An 18039-nucleotide genomic window follows, 5' to 3' on the forward strand; every position below is an offset into this window, starting at 1 on the left:
CAGAGCTTAAAATGCGCGCGCCCACAGAGTCCATTTCCAAGTATCATCGAAAGAGCTCCCGTAAGGCTGACAACAACACCAACAACAAGAATAAGAACAATAACCTTTTTCAGGTTAGATGAAACTCAGAATGGACATTGATAAATACCTTGTTGTTTTGTCTTGAAAGGAGTTATTGAAGCATCCTTTGACAATAAGCTGGGGCAAAACTCTTTGTTTCATTTGATTATACTTATGTTACATGTAAAATGTACACACATGCACACAAACAAGAGCTCAAAACCCATTCACGCATGCCTCAAGCTAAATGGATTTCTAATGAAAATAATGACAATCGATCAATAATATTTCCCATATGCATAGATTTGCCAATCACTTATTGTTATTGAATGAGTATCGATGTAAATATACAATACAATCTTCACAAGAGAGAGAGAGAGAGAGTGAGTGAGTAAGAAAGAAGTATGCTCTTTGTATGCAATTTTGTATGAAATTAAGCAAATACACCGAAGTGAATGGTAGATGAGTTCGCATATCCTTTATCTGGTAATGCCAGCATTAGTGCAGAGTTTTCTTCTGGATCTCAAACAAGATTGCTTGCATATGACGCAATTTGTCACGTTTATTAGGTCATTTCGCCCTTGGTAGGCAGCGGTTTCATTTGCAATCAATGTCGTGGTTAATTTCGCATTGAAGCACAGCCCTCAAAGACGAGCAGTGATGAATTTGTGTGTTTGGTGTCCTCGTTGCGTTTCATTAAGCACATCAATTTGAAGTCGACGCTGCTGTCAATATCTTTGCGGTTGTGTGAGATATGTGGTTAGGACATCAACAGCACACAGAAGGGCACAACGTACACGGGGACTGGGGCAACTGGGGCAACTGGGTGAACTGGAATAGCACTCATGCTTCATTTCCGGAGCATACATGAACCGGAACTGAATTTTTACGGGTGCATAGCCTTTGAACTATGGCTACACGGCCTCTCCAAATCGCATGGCATTAACGCCAGCTTAGTCAAATTTGCCCACATTGGCATGTGGTCTACAAAATATGAAAGAGCGCACAATTCACTGACTGACAGGCTGACTCGCTCACTTACTCACTCGCATACAATACATACCAAAAATGACAAGGAATAGTCTACCAAAAACGTGTCCGGATCCGGATTTGGGCTTGTGTCGCGTAGCACGAGAATAAGCCATACGCTTCTCGACTCTTGTGCATCCAGATAGAGCTAGAGCAAACAAATTATTAGATATCAAGACTGAACTCACGTGCCCCAGAACGATGCACGAGATGTAGCTAGGATTTTCCATGTGCATAGTTTGCAGGTGCTGCCAGCAAAGGCATCGATGGCCACAAAATGCAATTACGTGTGGAATTGCATCTACGTAAATCTGGGCGAATGTGTGAAAAACAAATCCAGTACACAGTTAATTGATTCAAAGTGCAATATGCAATTTATCTTTTCTGTCTTAATTTTGAGATTTAATTTCTTCAAATAAGTAAGAATGAGAATGTATCTACGAGTATATAGACATAAATTTTTATCAATTTATCAAAGATTTAATCCGTTTGCTGATGGCAGCCTGAAAAATTTCCAATCAACTGCATCCCCTGATGGGTTTTTCGAGATTTGCCTGTTCTAGCAATTAAGGTCAATTACACAAATGAAAATTATCAGCTTCCTTTTGTGGCCAAGGTGTGAATGTCATTGGGAAAACAGTAGTTATCGCATTATGCAGATAGAGTCCAGCTGAATACGAATCTGTGGCCGGTGCTTGAGGCTTGTCCACCCTCTTAATTGCACATTTATCGCCACCCGAGGCAATTAAATGCACATCAATTGGCGTGACAATCCGGAGCAAATGCATAAATATTCACTTACCCAATGTTGGGCCGAAGCAGTGATTACTCGTATATATGTAGTAAGTATATACATAAATACGAATTTATTCCAATAGCCAGATTATGCAATGCAGGGCAACTGTTTTACGTAACGTAGGCGACCCAGTCCCAGTCCCGATTCCCAATACCAGTACCAGTCCCGGGCGTTGGCCTAAAGGCAGTTGCATCCCGGGTAACCGTGTAGATTTCACGTACACATATGCCACATTTTGGCCTCGATGGCTGCTGTTTGTGCCTGTCGAATTGTTATTGCATAAAATATAGTTTAATCTCTGAGCCTGGCGTTTGTTTCGCCGGCAGTGCAGAGATTTACTGGCATGTTGTGAAGCCGTTGTTTCTGCTGCTACTGCTGGTACTGCCACTGCCACTTCCTTGGCTTTGCTCCAGGGACGCCTTCTGCCAATCGCTGTGCGACCATTTACCCCATTGCCACCAGCAACGGCAAGGAAGATGCGGCCGCACGGCCAGCTGTGCCCAATATTGCCGCATCGAACTCACTTTCTGTCTCTCTCTCTTAGCTCTTTATCCGCCTACACATACATATATACTATATGCACATACATCTATTCTCATGCCATTCTATCTATCTGCCATCTTACAGTATGCATTGCTGCAGACCGTTGTCGATGCCTGCCAGAAGAAGAGGCATTGCAAGTTTGCCGCGAATTCCAAAACGCACTCGAGCGGAGATCCCTGTTCGGGCATACGGAAATTCGTCGAGATTGCCTACAAATGCCGTCCATGTAAGTATGCCAAGCCGTAACCAACCGTAACTATTGCAGCCAACAGCTCCAGCAGCAGCATTATCATCATCATCATCTTCGTCTCAGTCCCAAGTAACCAATATGTGCATATGCACTTTGTGCGCTTACCAAAGTAATCGATTGGAATGTGTCGGGGGCAAAAAGCAAAGTGAGCTTGCCAGGTTTGCCTGCCCACACTAGGTCCTTGCTGTGCTCCTCGACGGCGACACCCATGAAATATATTATTTGCTTTGTGGAAAGATAAATATTTTCCAGCTGCAAAAGTGGCAAACATCAATTTAAGTTTTTAAGCAAACAAACAAATTTGTTCTGTATGCTTCAACTACAGAACGGGGACATGGCAAACCGGAAAAGCACATGGGAAAAATTCTGTGGCCATAAATACTTTTATCTAACTTCTATAGTTACATACATGTTGGTAGTCAATTCATAGCTAATGAATTTCTGTAGCAAAAACACGATGCATGGTAATCGAAAAAATTCTTGTCTTACTCCAGTTTACATGATAAACTTTAAGAGACTCCTCCTCCTGAGAGACAGAATAGGGAATAGGATTAAGGTTACCATAGATCCCTTTAATGATTGTGTTCTTTGAGTGGAGAATTAGTTTTCTGACCATGATTAATAAGAAGAGAAAGGTATAATATAAAGGATATGCATAAATGTGTAGTGAACAATTATTAATCATACGCACTGGTGCACAAGAATCAAAGTCTATTTGATTATAATGATTGAACTAATAGATTTTAATAAAGGCTGTTTCAAAGCACTAAAAATACTTAAGATACTTTACTTTACGAACTGTGACTAATTTGAATACGCATTAAATCTGCCTGAATTGTACATTATTGTAAGCCAATAGAAAACCCATGTGTTTATTTGTCTATAGACTAAAACTACAATACAATATGTGTTTGTATCATTTTTCGTTTGTGATGCATATCCATGAGCAATAATAGTGAAATCTTAAAACAGAAATTAGCTGCACTGTTTCGAATTAAAAGCTTAAAAACAAACAATTAACATGTCAGTTATTTCAATACCAACAAAAAGTGTTTGCTTTGTCTACATATTTTTCATGCTCCTCGTTCTCGTGTGAGTCTCAATTAATATAATTCTAATAAATTTAATAGTTTTGCAAGTGAAAGATGAAAAATAATCCCCACACACACTTTCCCACTCTCTTGCTGCTCCTTCTGTTCTGTTGATTTCCATGACATGCGATTTTTCGTGTCGCAGTTGAGAACTATTTGAAAACTATTTGCGTTATAGATAGGAGTAATTGCATTTTGTTGAATTCGTCAAAATTTTGGTAATCAACAACTTGAAATTAGTTTGCCAAATGCACTTCGAATGTCCTGACATGACAGTCAGTCTGTCTGTCTGTCTATTTGTTTGTACTGGCGATGTACATGCGTTTGTGTGTGTGTATGTAATTTAGGGGGGAGTTAGTGTTTGCAAATAAAATTAATGAGAGTTTCAACTGCCAGGATTGCATTTGCTTAGTCCGGGGAGCCTGGGCCCCGAATGACGAGACGATGAGACGGAGATGTCGGTGGGAGGAATGAGGAGATTGAGCTGCAGATTCGATTCAACTGAGAGCATAATGAAAAATGCAGCTGCGCTTTTGCTTTGCGCTTGCTAAAAATAGTTGAGTAAACTTTTTGCTAAATTATTTGCATAGTTTTGTTCTGTGAGTTTTGTGAAGTTCCATGCCCCGTCCAACAAACCAGTAGCGAACAGGCAACAGCCAAATGCTGCCATTGGCGAGAGGGCTAATGGCCCCCGATTATTTACGATCCGCTAAGCAATTCGTGTTAAATCACTCGGCGAATGATGGAACATTTTGAGCAGAAGTTGAACATGCTTACCTCCCAATAGTGGCAGTAGTCACCTGGAATATGGAAGCATTTCCACCTCCCGCCGTCCACCCAGTTCAGCTGTCGAGTGTTTCTTCTTTTTTTGGGTCCCCCGTTGTATAAGCTATAAACGAGTTCTTAATGCGCTTTAGCATCAGCTTGAGCTCTCTCACAAGCGCATTTTCGATAAATGCAGATATCCTTGAGATTGTATTCGAATACGTTTCGCCAGCTTCATGGGATGGAATGGAATGGACTGGGATAGGGAGTTGGCATTGCATGTAATTCTTTTGTAATTTGCGCCAGATCCGAATTTTTTTTCTTTTCTCGTTTCTCTGTACTTTTGTGTTTTTTTCATTCTTTTTTTTTATTTTTGGTTTTTTGTTTTGTGTCAAGCGAGGCAGATGTTATCTTGTTAAAGTGCGCACAAACACTCCAAAGCCGAAAGCAACAACAGAGTCGGAGGAGCTCTCGCAGGCGAAGGGGAGCAAAAAAAAAAAAAAAGAAAACTCGCGCGCCAGTCAAATTAGAAAAGGGAAATGCAGAACTGGGCTAAAAGAAAAAAAATGTAAAAAAAAGGCCACATGTACTTAGTTTGCCTTGCTATGTACTTGGCGGGTTGGCGTTGGCTGGAATGTTTGTTGAGTGCCAAGGGAAAGAAGGTGGCGGCGGCATGCGACGAATGATGTGCCCCGCTTCGGGAGGTAATGTAATTAAGGAGAGCCTTTTTTTCTCTCTAAATTGTCTGTTATCTTTTGCTCATTATGGACACCAGCGACAAGTAATAAAACTGCAAAGTACGAGTGGAAAACGTTGAAAAATTACGGCCGGGTTATGTGCGTGGCAGTGCAAGAGCGCCAGAGAAATACAGATATGGAGAGAGAGAGAGTGAGTAATGGAAAGAGAGAGTAAGGGAGAGGGAGTAGAAGGATCAGGGGAACAGAGTAGTAGCATCAACGCCATAGCCTTAGGCATCCAAAAAGACTCAGCTCTGACAAGAATGTGGGAGTTGGTTGTATAAGAGGAGGGTGGTAGAGATGGAGGTAGGCAAGCAGGCGGCACATTGTGGTCATAAAAATATGGCAATTTTCAACTTTTCTCACGTTTCCCCGTAATAAAACGTGCACTCTCCAAAGGAGCAAAGAATCACAGCATCTCATAGGTCGGCCTGGTGTTGGCCGCTTGTACGTCGTTGCCAGGCACTACGTGGGCCGGAAAGGACGCTTGTTAAGCGGCAGGGCAAGAAGCATGGGGGCTATGAAGGCCAAAGGGCCAGGCCTGTAAACATGTTACGTAAATATTTACCAAATTTATTAAAGTTCATCTTCAGCCCTCTACCCCCTCCCCCCACACACACACACACCATTTCCACTCAGACGATGTACATTTGTGCGTATACATAATATTTAAAAATGGCTGGCAAACTACACAAAGAGAAGAAAAAAGAACAACTACGTCACACACATACACACACGCACACACACACAGGCACAAACAATTGTTAGTCCCTTTTCTAGTGAGAGCAAGCACAAAAACAGAGACAGATATATGAATGGATGTAGGAGGGATAGAAATAAAAGAGGGCAAATACATAGAGCCTAAACGGATTACAACGAGAAATGTATTCAGCATTATTTCAATTAATTTATTTACCCGTTTTGTTAGCTCTTTTGCTAAACCACCACGACGAGGCAACAAAATGGTACAACAAAGGGGCAAAAGTGTATAGAATAGATTAAAGTGCTGAAACATAAACATTTTGAAATAAGAAGAAAAATCTCTTCACAAATATGTACACACATAAAATAATTTGTTTAAAAATCACTTTAAATAACTGAGAAACTTTTTATCTATGATTAATGCCATTATTTTAGCTATTTTGACCAAGACCAAAATTTGCCAGAATGGAGATGAATTTAATTAAATATTTTCTGTATTTACAAAGTATTTGTTTGTAAAGTAAAAATATGTTGCCGTCCGATATTGTATACATACATAAACACACAGACACACATCCTTACTTGTATTGATATATATGTATGTATGTATGTATAAACTTTTACTATATTGACCTCCATTTTTGCATGCTTGCTGCCACCGAACACTTTGGGTTGCCATCGCCAGATGAATTCCGCAGCAAAGTGGCCTGTGAGCAGGATACCATGCCACTGGTTTGCAATCCCTACTCCCGCATAGCTATCTATAGCGCATCCTTTGGGCATACAGAACGGGAAAGCGTACAATGCGGAGGTCAGAGTGCGGGAACTGTTACGGGCAGCACGCCGGGCGTCAGTGAGGACAATAGCAAGCCAAGTAAGTGAATAAAACGACTGGCATCCATTCGTTGTACAATTTAACTTTATTTATTTCACTTCACTGCATTTCCAGCTTGTTTGGTATCCTATGCCACAGAAACAGTGATGCAAATCTGTCATGGGCGGAGACGTTGCTCGGTGACAGCGGATGCTGGCACCTTTGGTCGTCCCTGCAAGACCGATGTACGCATGTATCTCAAGGTCGTCTACACATGCAGTAAGTACATGATTAGGCTATGCATAGCAAGAAAATACAGAACGTACCCATTTTTATATTTCACTCGCTTAGTTCCTCGTAAAGTGTTAAAGGATCGCTATGAAACGGCGCCCGAATCGGATGAACCACAACAGACCGAATTAGATATGGACCAGGATGAACTGTACGATGAGGACCAATTCTATAAAGAGTCGGAGGCCATACCGCCAGCACCAAAGCTACAGGGAGCCATTCCCAATGTTGGTATGCCCTTTGACTTTGGCGGGAATGCGGCAGGTGATGGAGCGTCAAGCACACTGCTTCCGCCGCTCCTTTCACGCAACGATGGTTCGCTCGAGGGTAAGTGAATAAAAGATGCGATTAAACTCAGAATAGTAAGCTAAGCCGCAGAGCTTTATTGGCTTGGATTCTTTTTTCAGTTGTTGTGGTGTTTTTCTTCTTTTTTTTTGGTTTTCTGTGAACCACCGGCTATTTGCATTTCAAAGGGCTATTGTGTAGTTTATTTTTTTAACAGAGCCCAAAAGAATAGGTCGACTTGCGGCAGTACAAGCACAGAACACGTTTTATTTTATTTCATTAGATGTCAGTGCGTTAACATTAGAACGACCCATCAACTGGGATAGGATGGGATGGGATGGTATAAATAAATATTTGAACAGCTCACCCATCCGTCTTCATTAACCAATGAGTTTGGTGGCTTTTAAGCCATCACCAAACTCATACATACATAGGTTCCATTTTCCAAGCTGTATATATGTACATTAGTGACGCTATATCACGTTTAAGGAGACCAGATGACGGCGTCGCTTGGCTGCCCTTTCTTCATTTTTTTTTCCTTTGAGCGTTGAGATGGTGTCCTCAAAAAAATAAAATGCTCTCGGGCCAATAAAATAATGCTCGCTAATGCTGCCATCTTTCGCAGAGAGACTTCAGTCATCTGTACGTCTTATAAATCGCATCAAAGCGTCATTGAATCAAGAATTGGTGGTGGCAGAAACAACGACAGAGGAGATAGCAGTCACAACCGATGCGGAGACCCACACAGAGTTGAGCTCTGAGGTTGATCCTAACTCTAATTCCACACCGACTTATACTGCTGGCGAGGAGGGCAATTTCTATTACCGTCGCAAATGCGTCGATGCCGACGATTGGGGTACCATTGGATTGAATTGCACCGAAGAAGATATCGTCAGGGAACGTGTCGAAGTGGTTGGTTTCTTGTCAAATTGGCTTCACACCTATATCCACATACGAAGTGAGTTTGAGGTTTGAAGTTCGAGTGCCCCAAGTGGCATTTCCGATGGCATGCTTCTTCATGGACGTTCGATTCGTTCGTTTTGTGTGGCCTTCATCTGCAACCTACTATACATAATCAAAGTTTTCTTCATTCGCATATACATATACGCACACAAACACACATACAATGTTCCCAAACGCGCTTTAATGGTCAAGTCACGTAGATAGCCTCCCATTCGCCAGACTAGAGGAACCCCGGTTAAATCCGCTGACCGCTGTCAGTAGCAATAACAGACCGGCCATGAGGCAAGCCAAAAAGTTGCATGTGTTGCACGTCATGGAAAAAGTTTTTTGATTTCATTTTTGTACCCTAACTAAAAGACCCGGTTTAAACTTTAACTCGCTTTGGCCTTTTCTCGTAAAATACCGAGCAAAGTTGTTTTCTTCCCGCAATCCCGCTGAACTCAATCACATGGCGGAGTGAATCACACAAGTCTGTAAACTAACATTGCCAGCGACTGCTTTTGTATATTTTGCCAGTCATTCATTTTTCTATCTCTCTCTCTCTTTCTCTCTGTATCGCTCTTGCAGAAAACCAGGAACAATTTTACCTTTACCTAATCATATCGGTAACTGCTGGAGTTCTTCTGTGCCTGACGCTTATCATAGGTCGCCTCACAATGCAGAAACGACGTGGTGAACGCAAAAATAGCAGCTCAAGTGGCAGTGCCACTGGCAAAGGCTTCGGTGACACTCAAGCTGGTGGGGCAAGCGGCGGTGGCAATGGTGGCAATGGAACCGGAACCAGCAGCAAGTTTCAACAGACGGCAACAGGTGAAACACATCTAGCCGACTCCTTTGCCGACGACATCTCTGACATCGATGCTGACATAGACTTAACAAGTCCGATGCCCCTGCCCAGCCTTTCGTCACGCAACGAGGTGAGTGAAATTCCCATTGTCTCTCTTCTAATATACAACATGGGTCACAAGCAAGCCAATCATGTGTCCAATTTGGCTATTGTCATTGCGATTAGGCAATTATTTGCACACTACACAGCATTGTAGTCAGAAGCGTATCACAAAATAGGCGGCAGAAGAAAGGCCTTAGGAAAGATAGTTTACCAATATCAATTTAATCGAACTAATTGGCTGATTCCTCTTGATTTGTTTGAGAGCTTAAACTGGACTTTCTCTAGAATATTTGTAGGCCAATATGTAAAGAATGTAAAGTTCTCTTGCAATTTAATGATTTGCTAAATGATTTCAGAGAGTTATACTAAATATTAAGTTAACATAACATGTTTTGTGTGTTTTGTTATGGCTTTTAGAGATTTAGATGACGCTCTCTCCTTTTGTCTGAGTTATTTTTTTTTTTTTTCTTGTTTTTGTTTCTGCACCCGCAAGCCTGGAGCAATTTGCTAAATCAAAAGCTGTTGCACCCGCTAGGCACTCTAACCCTTGAGGAGTCTTGCTTTGGACTATTGTCTGAGGTAAATAGTCATTTCTAATTATGGAAATTTCATTGTTCTTGCTCTCAGCGGTGTGTGAGGGGTAGGGGATGCAGCAGTAGTTGTAGCAGGAGTGAATAAAAGTCGAAGAAAGCGAAGCATTGTTGGCAATGCGATAGGCGGTTCTTCCTTGTTCTTGTTATTGTTGCCAGTACGGCGAGTGAAAGCGTCAGTCAATCCTTTTGTAAAGTAAAAGGGCAAAAAGAGAAAGTAGTAAGCAATGCAACGGCAGTCATACCTTTTCCTTTGCCATTAAATCCATTTCACGCAAACAAAAGCTATAAGAAAAAAATGGCAGGAGGCATGAGGCAGGTGGCTGAACGACAACGACAACGATGACTCTTTAAGGTACTTGCAACGGCCCAGTGTTTCTACTGGATAGGTAGAATTTTCCAGCAGCCTTGTTCCAAATGCTCGTTGCAACAATTTCTGCGCTCTTTGTTTATTTCATGAGGACTGAAAAGGAAACGAGCAGAAACAACAACGAAACCAGGCCCCATCCTACCCATCTATGTGATCCCTGTGTGTGTGTATGTGTGTGTGTACTCGACACACTGGGTTGCTTTGCTTAGTTTTCGTTGGAAAGTTGAAAATTAAAATTACAGCAACTGCAACGTTCAGACATAAGCCTAAGGTGCTTTTTCAGTCAGCAACAGCAATACATATGCATGTCGACCTCTGTATACACTTTCGAGTAGAATAATAAACACAGTGACTAAATGAAGTAGAGTCAGTGGGTAATGAATTATTAATCGTTGGAGTCTATTAATGCAATTAAGTGTATACACAAAGTGTCTCTAATGACACATTCATGTAACCTTTAACTTATCTATGCTCTTGCTCTGGTTCTTCTTGACTGCCTTTTTATGCCCTTTATCATCAACATTACACATGGGCCGCATAATGGCGACGGGCAACTGGCAACTGGCAACTTGCACGATGGGGCTAACAAACAAAAGACATACATGACATACGCGCCGACACCCAACTGTAGCTATGGGGGCATACCTTCCAGTCAGCCACATACGCATCCTTCATCCTCAGCTACAACCGTCCTGATGGCACCACCCTCTCAGGCCAACATCTATACCAGCATGGGCCATCCTACTATGAGCGGTCCTCTGACAATGGGTAAGTAAACGCGTCAAAAGAGCAAAAGCAATTGCCAAGAGTGTGATTCGGAGTGGGAGTGAGAGTGGCTGGCATGATCCTTTAGCCGGTCAGAATTTTCCTGATTTTCTTAACATTTGCATTCGAAAATCACGTTCCCAGGTCCTCATGTGCTGGGTCCTTCTGGCCTGAGCACTGTATCTCCGGCATATCTGAGCGGCACCGTTATGGTACCGGGACATCACCACACGCTTCGTCGCACCTTAATACCAACCAGCATGGGCATGATGAGCACACCATCGCCGCCACCATCATCCTTGGGCCTGGGTCCTCATTCAATGGCCGGCATGCCATCAACATCGAGCAGTGGAGGCGTACCTGGAGGTGGTGGGGGCGGCAGCGTATACTACGACAGTACTGTGCCACGTAACCTGGCACGCGGAATGTCGGCGGACAGCAGTGCCCAATATTTCTATGGATGACACTCGCTTAATCGCAAGGCCTCGCTCCCGATGGCAATAGCAGTACGGCCATCGCCTCATGTTGGTTTCAACATGCTGCCCCTATCCGCCACTATGGGCTCAACGGTTAGCTCAGTCGCTCCAGATTCCGGTGGCGGTGTGAATAGCCGCTCAGGCACACCCACCAACGGCAACAAGCCGGACATCCCAGCAATTACGGTGACTGCCTCGCCGGGTCAACCCTCCATGGCACTGGCCGCCAAGTTGCATGCCTTGAAGCCAACAACAAAAGGTGCTATATTGGTTGAGAAACACGAAACGGCATCGCCGCAAAGTTCGGCGGTTATGACAACCAACAGCAACAGCAGCAGCAGCACAGGAACTGGAAGCATGCAGCAGATGTGCACGTCCGGACGTAGCCAGTGTTTCTAGGGCCAAATGACGGTAGGTGCCGCGACTGAGACCGAACTCTTTTACTTGTAAATAAAAATCGATAGACTCATTTCTAGCTAAGTAACTCAAACCGTTGTGTAGTGAAGTTCATGGAGCTCTGATTTTAACGGTCAACAAACAAGCAAATGATATGCAAGATATATAAATATGAATAGAGGCTAAACTGTAACTAAAACAAAAATTAATTAATTTAGCCAAATTGAAATAAACTTCAACAAAAACTCAAATTTAACCGGCATCCGGGGGATGTGCAATAATAATAAGTTTGGAAAAGGTTGCAATGCCGTAACCTTAAGTACCAAAAGTAAATAAACGTACAATTTACTAACCAATTATCCCATAGATACCAACCTACAAACAGAAACACATACATACTTTAAATACGATTAAGCTATAGTTAAAGAATTAATGGATTAACAGAAAACTAATTTCATGAATTTCTAGTCCTAAGTAAATAAGGAATTCCACGAATTCTGGGAAATCATTGTCCCAAAGTTGATTTGATTTTTGCCTTAAAATTAATGTTATACATACATATATTTATATTCATAATACATTAAACACCAAAAAACCAAAAAAAAAAAAAACAACCCCACTCGATTGGGGAATGACAGTGTTTGAAGTTGATTCAAGCATAATGTAGACCAGATATACTTACATACGTATACAGAGATACATTCGTATTACATTTTATTCGCATAACCATTGAATGATAATAAGCATAATTCATAATTTATAACTAGGTAAATAAACAAAGCTAACATTCTTTTATTAAAAGAAGAAAAAAAAACCACCTCAGCATCATTCTCTCAACTAAAATCAAAAAGAGTATCAAAATATCTGATGTGTCCATGTATTAAAGAGAGAAAAAAAGGAAGCCGGAGCGATACATTAAAAACGCACAGCATACCAGCATAGTTTTTAGAGCATATAACCCTAGAGATTGTTAAACACTTGCAGAGAACCAGCCACATATGTATGTAGTTAGTGACGTTTGTTGGCCTCGGCAATGTTATTAATGTTATTTACAAAACAAAAACCTACACACATACATACATACATATTTCCAAGTCCAAGAAAATAATCATTATTTGTTTTTTCAATGCCAACTAATCACTATGTAATAGTGAATACGCACTTTATGCACATACATACATAAGTATATTCAGTACATGTTTGTATGTATTATTAAATTAAGATCAACGAGAGACCAGTTTAAATGATATTATTTACTATTTAAATGAAAAAAAAAGTTCTACCTACTGATAAATGTGTAAAACAAGAGAAGAAAAAAATGCCAATATGTAAAAACATTTTCATGTTATGCTATTTTTTATTTTGGGGTTAAGTCATGAAACAGGGTAATAAAGAAATATACGTATTAAAATCGAATTCACCATCGAACAGGAAGTTTAATATTTCATATTTTCGTATGAATTTTCCTGTTGTTACCAGGACACAAAACAAAAAAAAAAATAAACTGAAAGGTAATGGAGACTGGAAAAAGTGTTGAAAATTTAACCAATATAAATTTCTATTTTTATGGGAATGTCCCAACTGTCATTGGTCTATCTTAGCAGAAGAGTACATACATACATATATACTAATTTATATACGACTATGTCTATGTATGTGGGAAATGTCTACATAAGAATCTTCCATACAAGCGTGTGAGTGCACAAAGAAAGTGCCAAATTTGTTTGCTCGTTTGAGTAGTGTTTGCAAGAAACTCGTCAGCCGAAAGGACGCCATCGTCGCAGCGCAGCTAAATGGCGTCAAATGACCTCAAAGTTGACCACCAGCTGACGAACTAAACTGAACAGCGGTCCGGGCCAACCATCCAGCCGGCCTTAACCATCTCACTTAGACGCAGGCAATGGCAAAAAGGAATCCTTGAATCTGACATGTTTGCTGACCACGATTTATGGCAGGAAACTAACTGTAACGGCGTCCCACTTAGCGCACTTATGTACAAAACACACAAACACGCACACATACACACGTTAGTATATATGTACATACAAACTTTGTGGCTAGCGAAACTAACTCGCCTCTTGTAAGTATATGCATACACACACACACATACAATGTGATATATGTACATATGTACATATATATTTTGAAGCTTGCCAAACCAGGCAAATATACATTTACTTCCGCTTCAATGCAGTCAGCCACTTCAGCTGCTTGCTTTGCCTGTCCAAAACCAAAATCGCGTCTATATAACCACACACACAAACATTAATTTAGCATTATTCTTCATTCAAATTTAGTAAACTACAAACGTTTGTCATCTAAAGTTTTGGACCATTTATTTAAATAATCTTTGACTGATAAACGAATATTGATGCCCCAATAAGTAGGCTACAAAATTTGTTAACTTTAACTGTATGAAAATCTTTTTGTTGTTCTCTTCTACTCTTAAAGTTGAAATAAGAAAAAATCTGAAAATAAATAGGTTATAGAAATAAAAGATGTGACTGCATACATATATATCGAGAAATAATGATTTAAAGTATAACATTTGACATTGAACTTAAGTATAGTTAAATATATTCGTCAATAAATCTGTTTGTCTATGTATCGCTTACCAACTGTGACCTCGACATACAAGAACTGAGATTTTCTTCTCTACACAATAGAAAGCATAAAAGTTAATTGCTAAATGGTCACAATCGTAACCGCAACCGCAGGAGGAAAAGCGACAGCAGCAAAAGCAGCCAAGGACACAAACAAAACAGCCATCTCAAGTAGGCCAGTGGCAAATAAACAAACACTCGATTGCCAATAACAGGCTGGAAAAGCGAACTGGGCAATTTCGAGTAGACCGTATCTTGATTAAAGTGCTGCTGCTGACAGTGGAGAATTTGCGTGCCACTGCGTCCTTTCGCGCTGTACCTGAAGCTGCACGTGGCAGGATATCGAGAAGTACTCTTTTCTTTTTCTCCCTCTCTCTGTTTTCCCGCTTGTTTCATTTGTGATTGGGCCTCGATATGACCGTTCTTGTTGCCGTTGTTGTTTATCTCTTGTTCGTGGGCAAGTGTAAAGACCTAATGGACTGCAATTGATTATGCCTGTCAATAATAATGATGAGACAGCGAGGACTACATGGTAAGCACACATACAATAAGTGCTCAAAGTGAGCGACTGGCTTCATTATGAAAATGTATTCAACAGTAGTTTTTGTTGTTGTTGCTGTTGTTGCCGTCACCGCTGCTAATGGCCACGAGAGTGCGATAGCGACTGTAAGAGAGAGAGAGGGAGAGAGTCAATATAGTTGTCCTGGACATGACCACCTCAAAACTACCTCTCAGCCGTGGCAGTGGCAACGAGTTGTTAATGGCATTTTGGCCCAAGTGGGCACCTCTGGAAAACATGGTTAATATATTGAAGTAAAACTTCTTCATTTACACCAGCAGTACTGGCCCAGTACTGGGCCAACAACGGCAGCCAAAGTCTAATTATGATAAGTGGCTGCAAGTAGTTGGCGGTGGCAGAAAACGAAGCACTGGTCTTGATATTAGGGAGCTAGCGAGAGGGGACAGCTGAAGCCCACCAATGGCGGCGGAGGCCCTGTCAGAGGCGAAAGCATTTCTCTAGCAGGACTGGCTGCGGATACGACAACAAAACTTTTTCAATTATAAACATTAAATAGCCACAAGCACTTTGCAATAAATTCGTCCTGCAAATGAGTAGCGAACAATATTACACTTAATGAAACCTCAAACTCAAAACAATACCATGAACGTAGCATAACATATAGAGCGCCTCCGAGCATATGGATCAACTTTTGTTAAATGCTTAGTATACCTAAATAAAGTTCAAATCGACTTGTTAGTTGTCGCAAAAACACACAGATAAAAGGTGCATAGAAATTTATTTCGATTTAGTATAGCAAAATCATTTCAATTCCATAATTTTCTCTTGTCTCTAGCCATAGAAAAAACAGAGTCTGTAAAATTTCAGCAGCTCATCTACATTGTCAACTACAGGATTTTTTAATTTCATGAAATTATAGACACACACACTCACACACACACATGTGTATACGTATATATCCTTTTTTTGCTTTTAGCCTCTTCAGGCGAGACACGTTGTTGCACACAACACAGTCATGCAGAATATGAACCGCAGATGGGAAATGAGAGATAAGTAACTCAACTACATCCTTCATGACCGAAAAACAGTTTGCAAATGACAGCAAACAAGTTGGTCGGGTCTGCATAGACACATACAAACATGAAATGCACTGTATGTGAGTTTCTATGTATGCATGTAGTCATGAAAAATGACAGTCCTTGCTGTGTCTTGACTGCATAGTGACTAAGAACTGTCATTAATTAGTATTAAATGTGATAAAGCTTTACCTAAATTTAAAAGACTTTCATTACATTTTAAACATGAAAACTTTGTTTAATTGTAACTACATGAAACATGAGATAAAAGTCAATAATTAACTTGATTAACTAAGGAGTCTCCTCGATTCTCATTCCATAATTAGTTCTATGCACTGAAATTTGATCACCTATAGAATCGAACTAATTAATATTTTAAATATAACAAAGATAACAATAAAGTTAAAGCTAATAAAAAGCACAAAAAAAACATCTTATACCTTTTCTGTGCCCCTTAAATAATCCAATGAATATATATACTCTCTTTTTTATATATTTATGTTACAGGTACATAAATTTGTATATCTATGTATCTATCTGACGTTTACCCATTCTCATATTAAGCCCAAATACCGGCCATCAGATGACCCATCAAATTGTTTTCATATTATAACTTGTATTCATATTGTAAACAGTGGCATTTTTGTGAGCCAATTTAATGGATTTCGGTTTTTGAAATGCTGCCAAAAACATGCAATATTATTAAAACGGCAGAACGACAGCTGCAAAAACAACAATACGGTAATTCTCATTGGCATATACACAAGTGTATAACATATATATAAATACATTTATTTATATGTATGAATGGTTGATGTATGAATAAATAGGAGCTTCTACGACAAAGGACGCTCCAGCTGCCTTGGTCGACGACATCGACGCAGATGATTTCGTGAATAATTGTGCGTTACGTTAAATCAATGGACGGAAAAAAATCACAATAAATGCAATGAGCACAACCACAAACATTGACATATCGATTTAGTGTATATATACACAGGCGAATGTATGTACATACATTTGTAAAATATAGCTTATAAACAATGCAACCAAAAAAACAAAAAATGTACTCCTAAAAAATTGACTTTGACATTAGCAAATGAATTTGTTGTGCAATAAAATTTGTGCATTTTTGTCCAGTCAACAGAATATATTATTTTAAGCAAAATTACAAAAATTTACACGCATACATACATACGCATACATATGTATATACATATTTATATGTTTATACATAAAATGGATTACCTACATATGTATAAACTATATACAAGCAGATATGTATGTATAGATTTCTTTGCAGTGGTAAGAGAAAATGTGTTTATGGCCCAATCTCCGTGTTCAGACAATTTACGATGTTATTTCAATTTACAGCCAAATTAATTGCTATTCATAATTGTTATTTTCGCAAAATGAACAAACTAAAAGCTATTCAAAAAATTGTATAATCTCTGCTACACTAAACACTGAAACAATTTGAACAAAAAGAAAAAAGGAAATCTCAAATTATTTCATTTAATTTCAAATTTTGGATAACAGATGCCAAAATACTGTGTAGAACATTTGCCCATAAAATTATGCAACGAAAAATACTCACACACTTTATTTGATGTACTTGTTGTTAGGAAATCAAAAATATAAACAGTTTTCGGGAAACTCTGTGACTAAAATGATTTGGAAAGTGTTTCAAAATGATAATTCAACTTGGACAAATGAGCAATTGTTGAGGTTTTCATTATTGGGAGAATATTTTAAGCTAAACCATTTGATAAATTATTTTAGTTGCATTTTTTGTGCATTTTCATAAAAAACTTTACCGATTTACAGCATTACAGTATTTGTTTCATACAAACATGTTTTTAATTGTAAATATTTTATGAATTACGACTTGTTTTTGTATTCTTTTCCAGTACATTGCCTTATTGACTTATAATCTCCTGACCGCGACTTTTATAGTTTGATTAACATTCCAATATTGCTTTAGCATTCAATTGATATGGAAAATTCATTCAATCGTGAAAATATCCA

General features: G+C 39.7%; 1 protein-coding gene across 4 annotated transcripts in view; it reads left to right on the forward strand.

The window, feature by feature from the left end:
* LOC137584596 (uncharacterized) overlaps positions 1-13149 on the forward strand; it is a 33841-nt gene extending 20692 nt beyond the window's left edge. For 3 of the 4 annotated variants that reach the window (XM_068300072.1, XM_068300070.1, XM_068300069.1), the window contains exons 5-12: positions 2513-2654; positions 6659-6847; positions 6923-7066; positions 7139-7405; positions 7989-8321; positions 8894-9243; positions 10772-10943; positions 11085-13149. In XM_068300072.1, coding sequence (XP_068156173.1) covers positions 2513-2654; positions 6659-6847; positions 6923-7066; positions 7139-7405; positions 7989-8321; positions 8894-9243; positions 10772-10943; positions 11085-11404 — 1917 coding nt within the window. In that variant the 3' untranslated portion in view covers positions 11405-13149. The remainder of the gene's footprint in view (positions 1-2512; positions 2655-6658; positions 6848-6922; positions 7067-7138; positions 7406-7988; positions 8322-8893; positions 9244-10771; positions 10944-11084) is intronic. The other variant, XM_068300073.1, reaches the window with a different exon arrangement.
* Positions 13150-18039: the final 4890 nt, after the last annotated feature.

The sequence above is a fragment of the Drosophila tropicalis genome, unplaced genomic scaffold (genome assembly GCF_018151085.1).
Source record: "Drosophila tropicalis isolate 14030-0801.00 unplaced genomic scaffold, ASM1815108v1 contig_878, whole genome shotgun sequence".
Classification (NCBI taxonomy): domain Eukaryota; kingdom Metazoa; phylum Arthropoda; class Insecta; order Diptera; family Drosophilidae; genus Drosophila; species Drosophila tropicalis.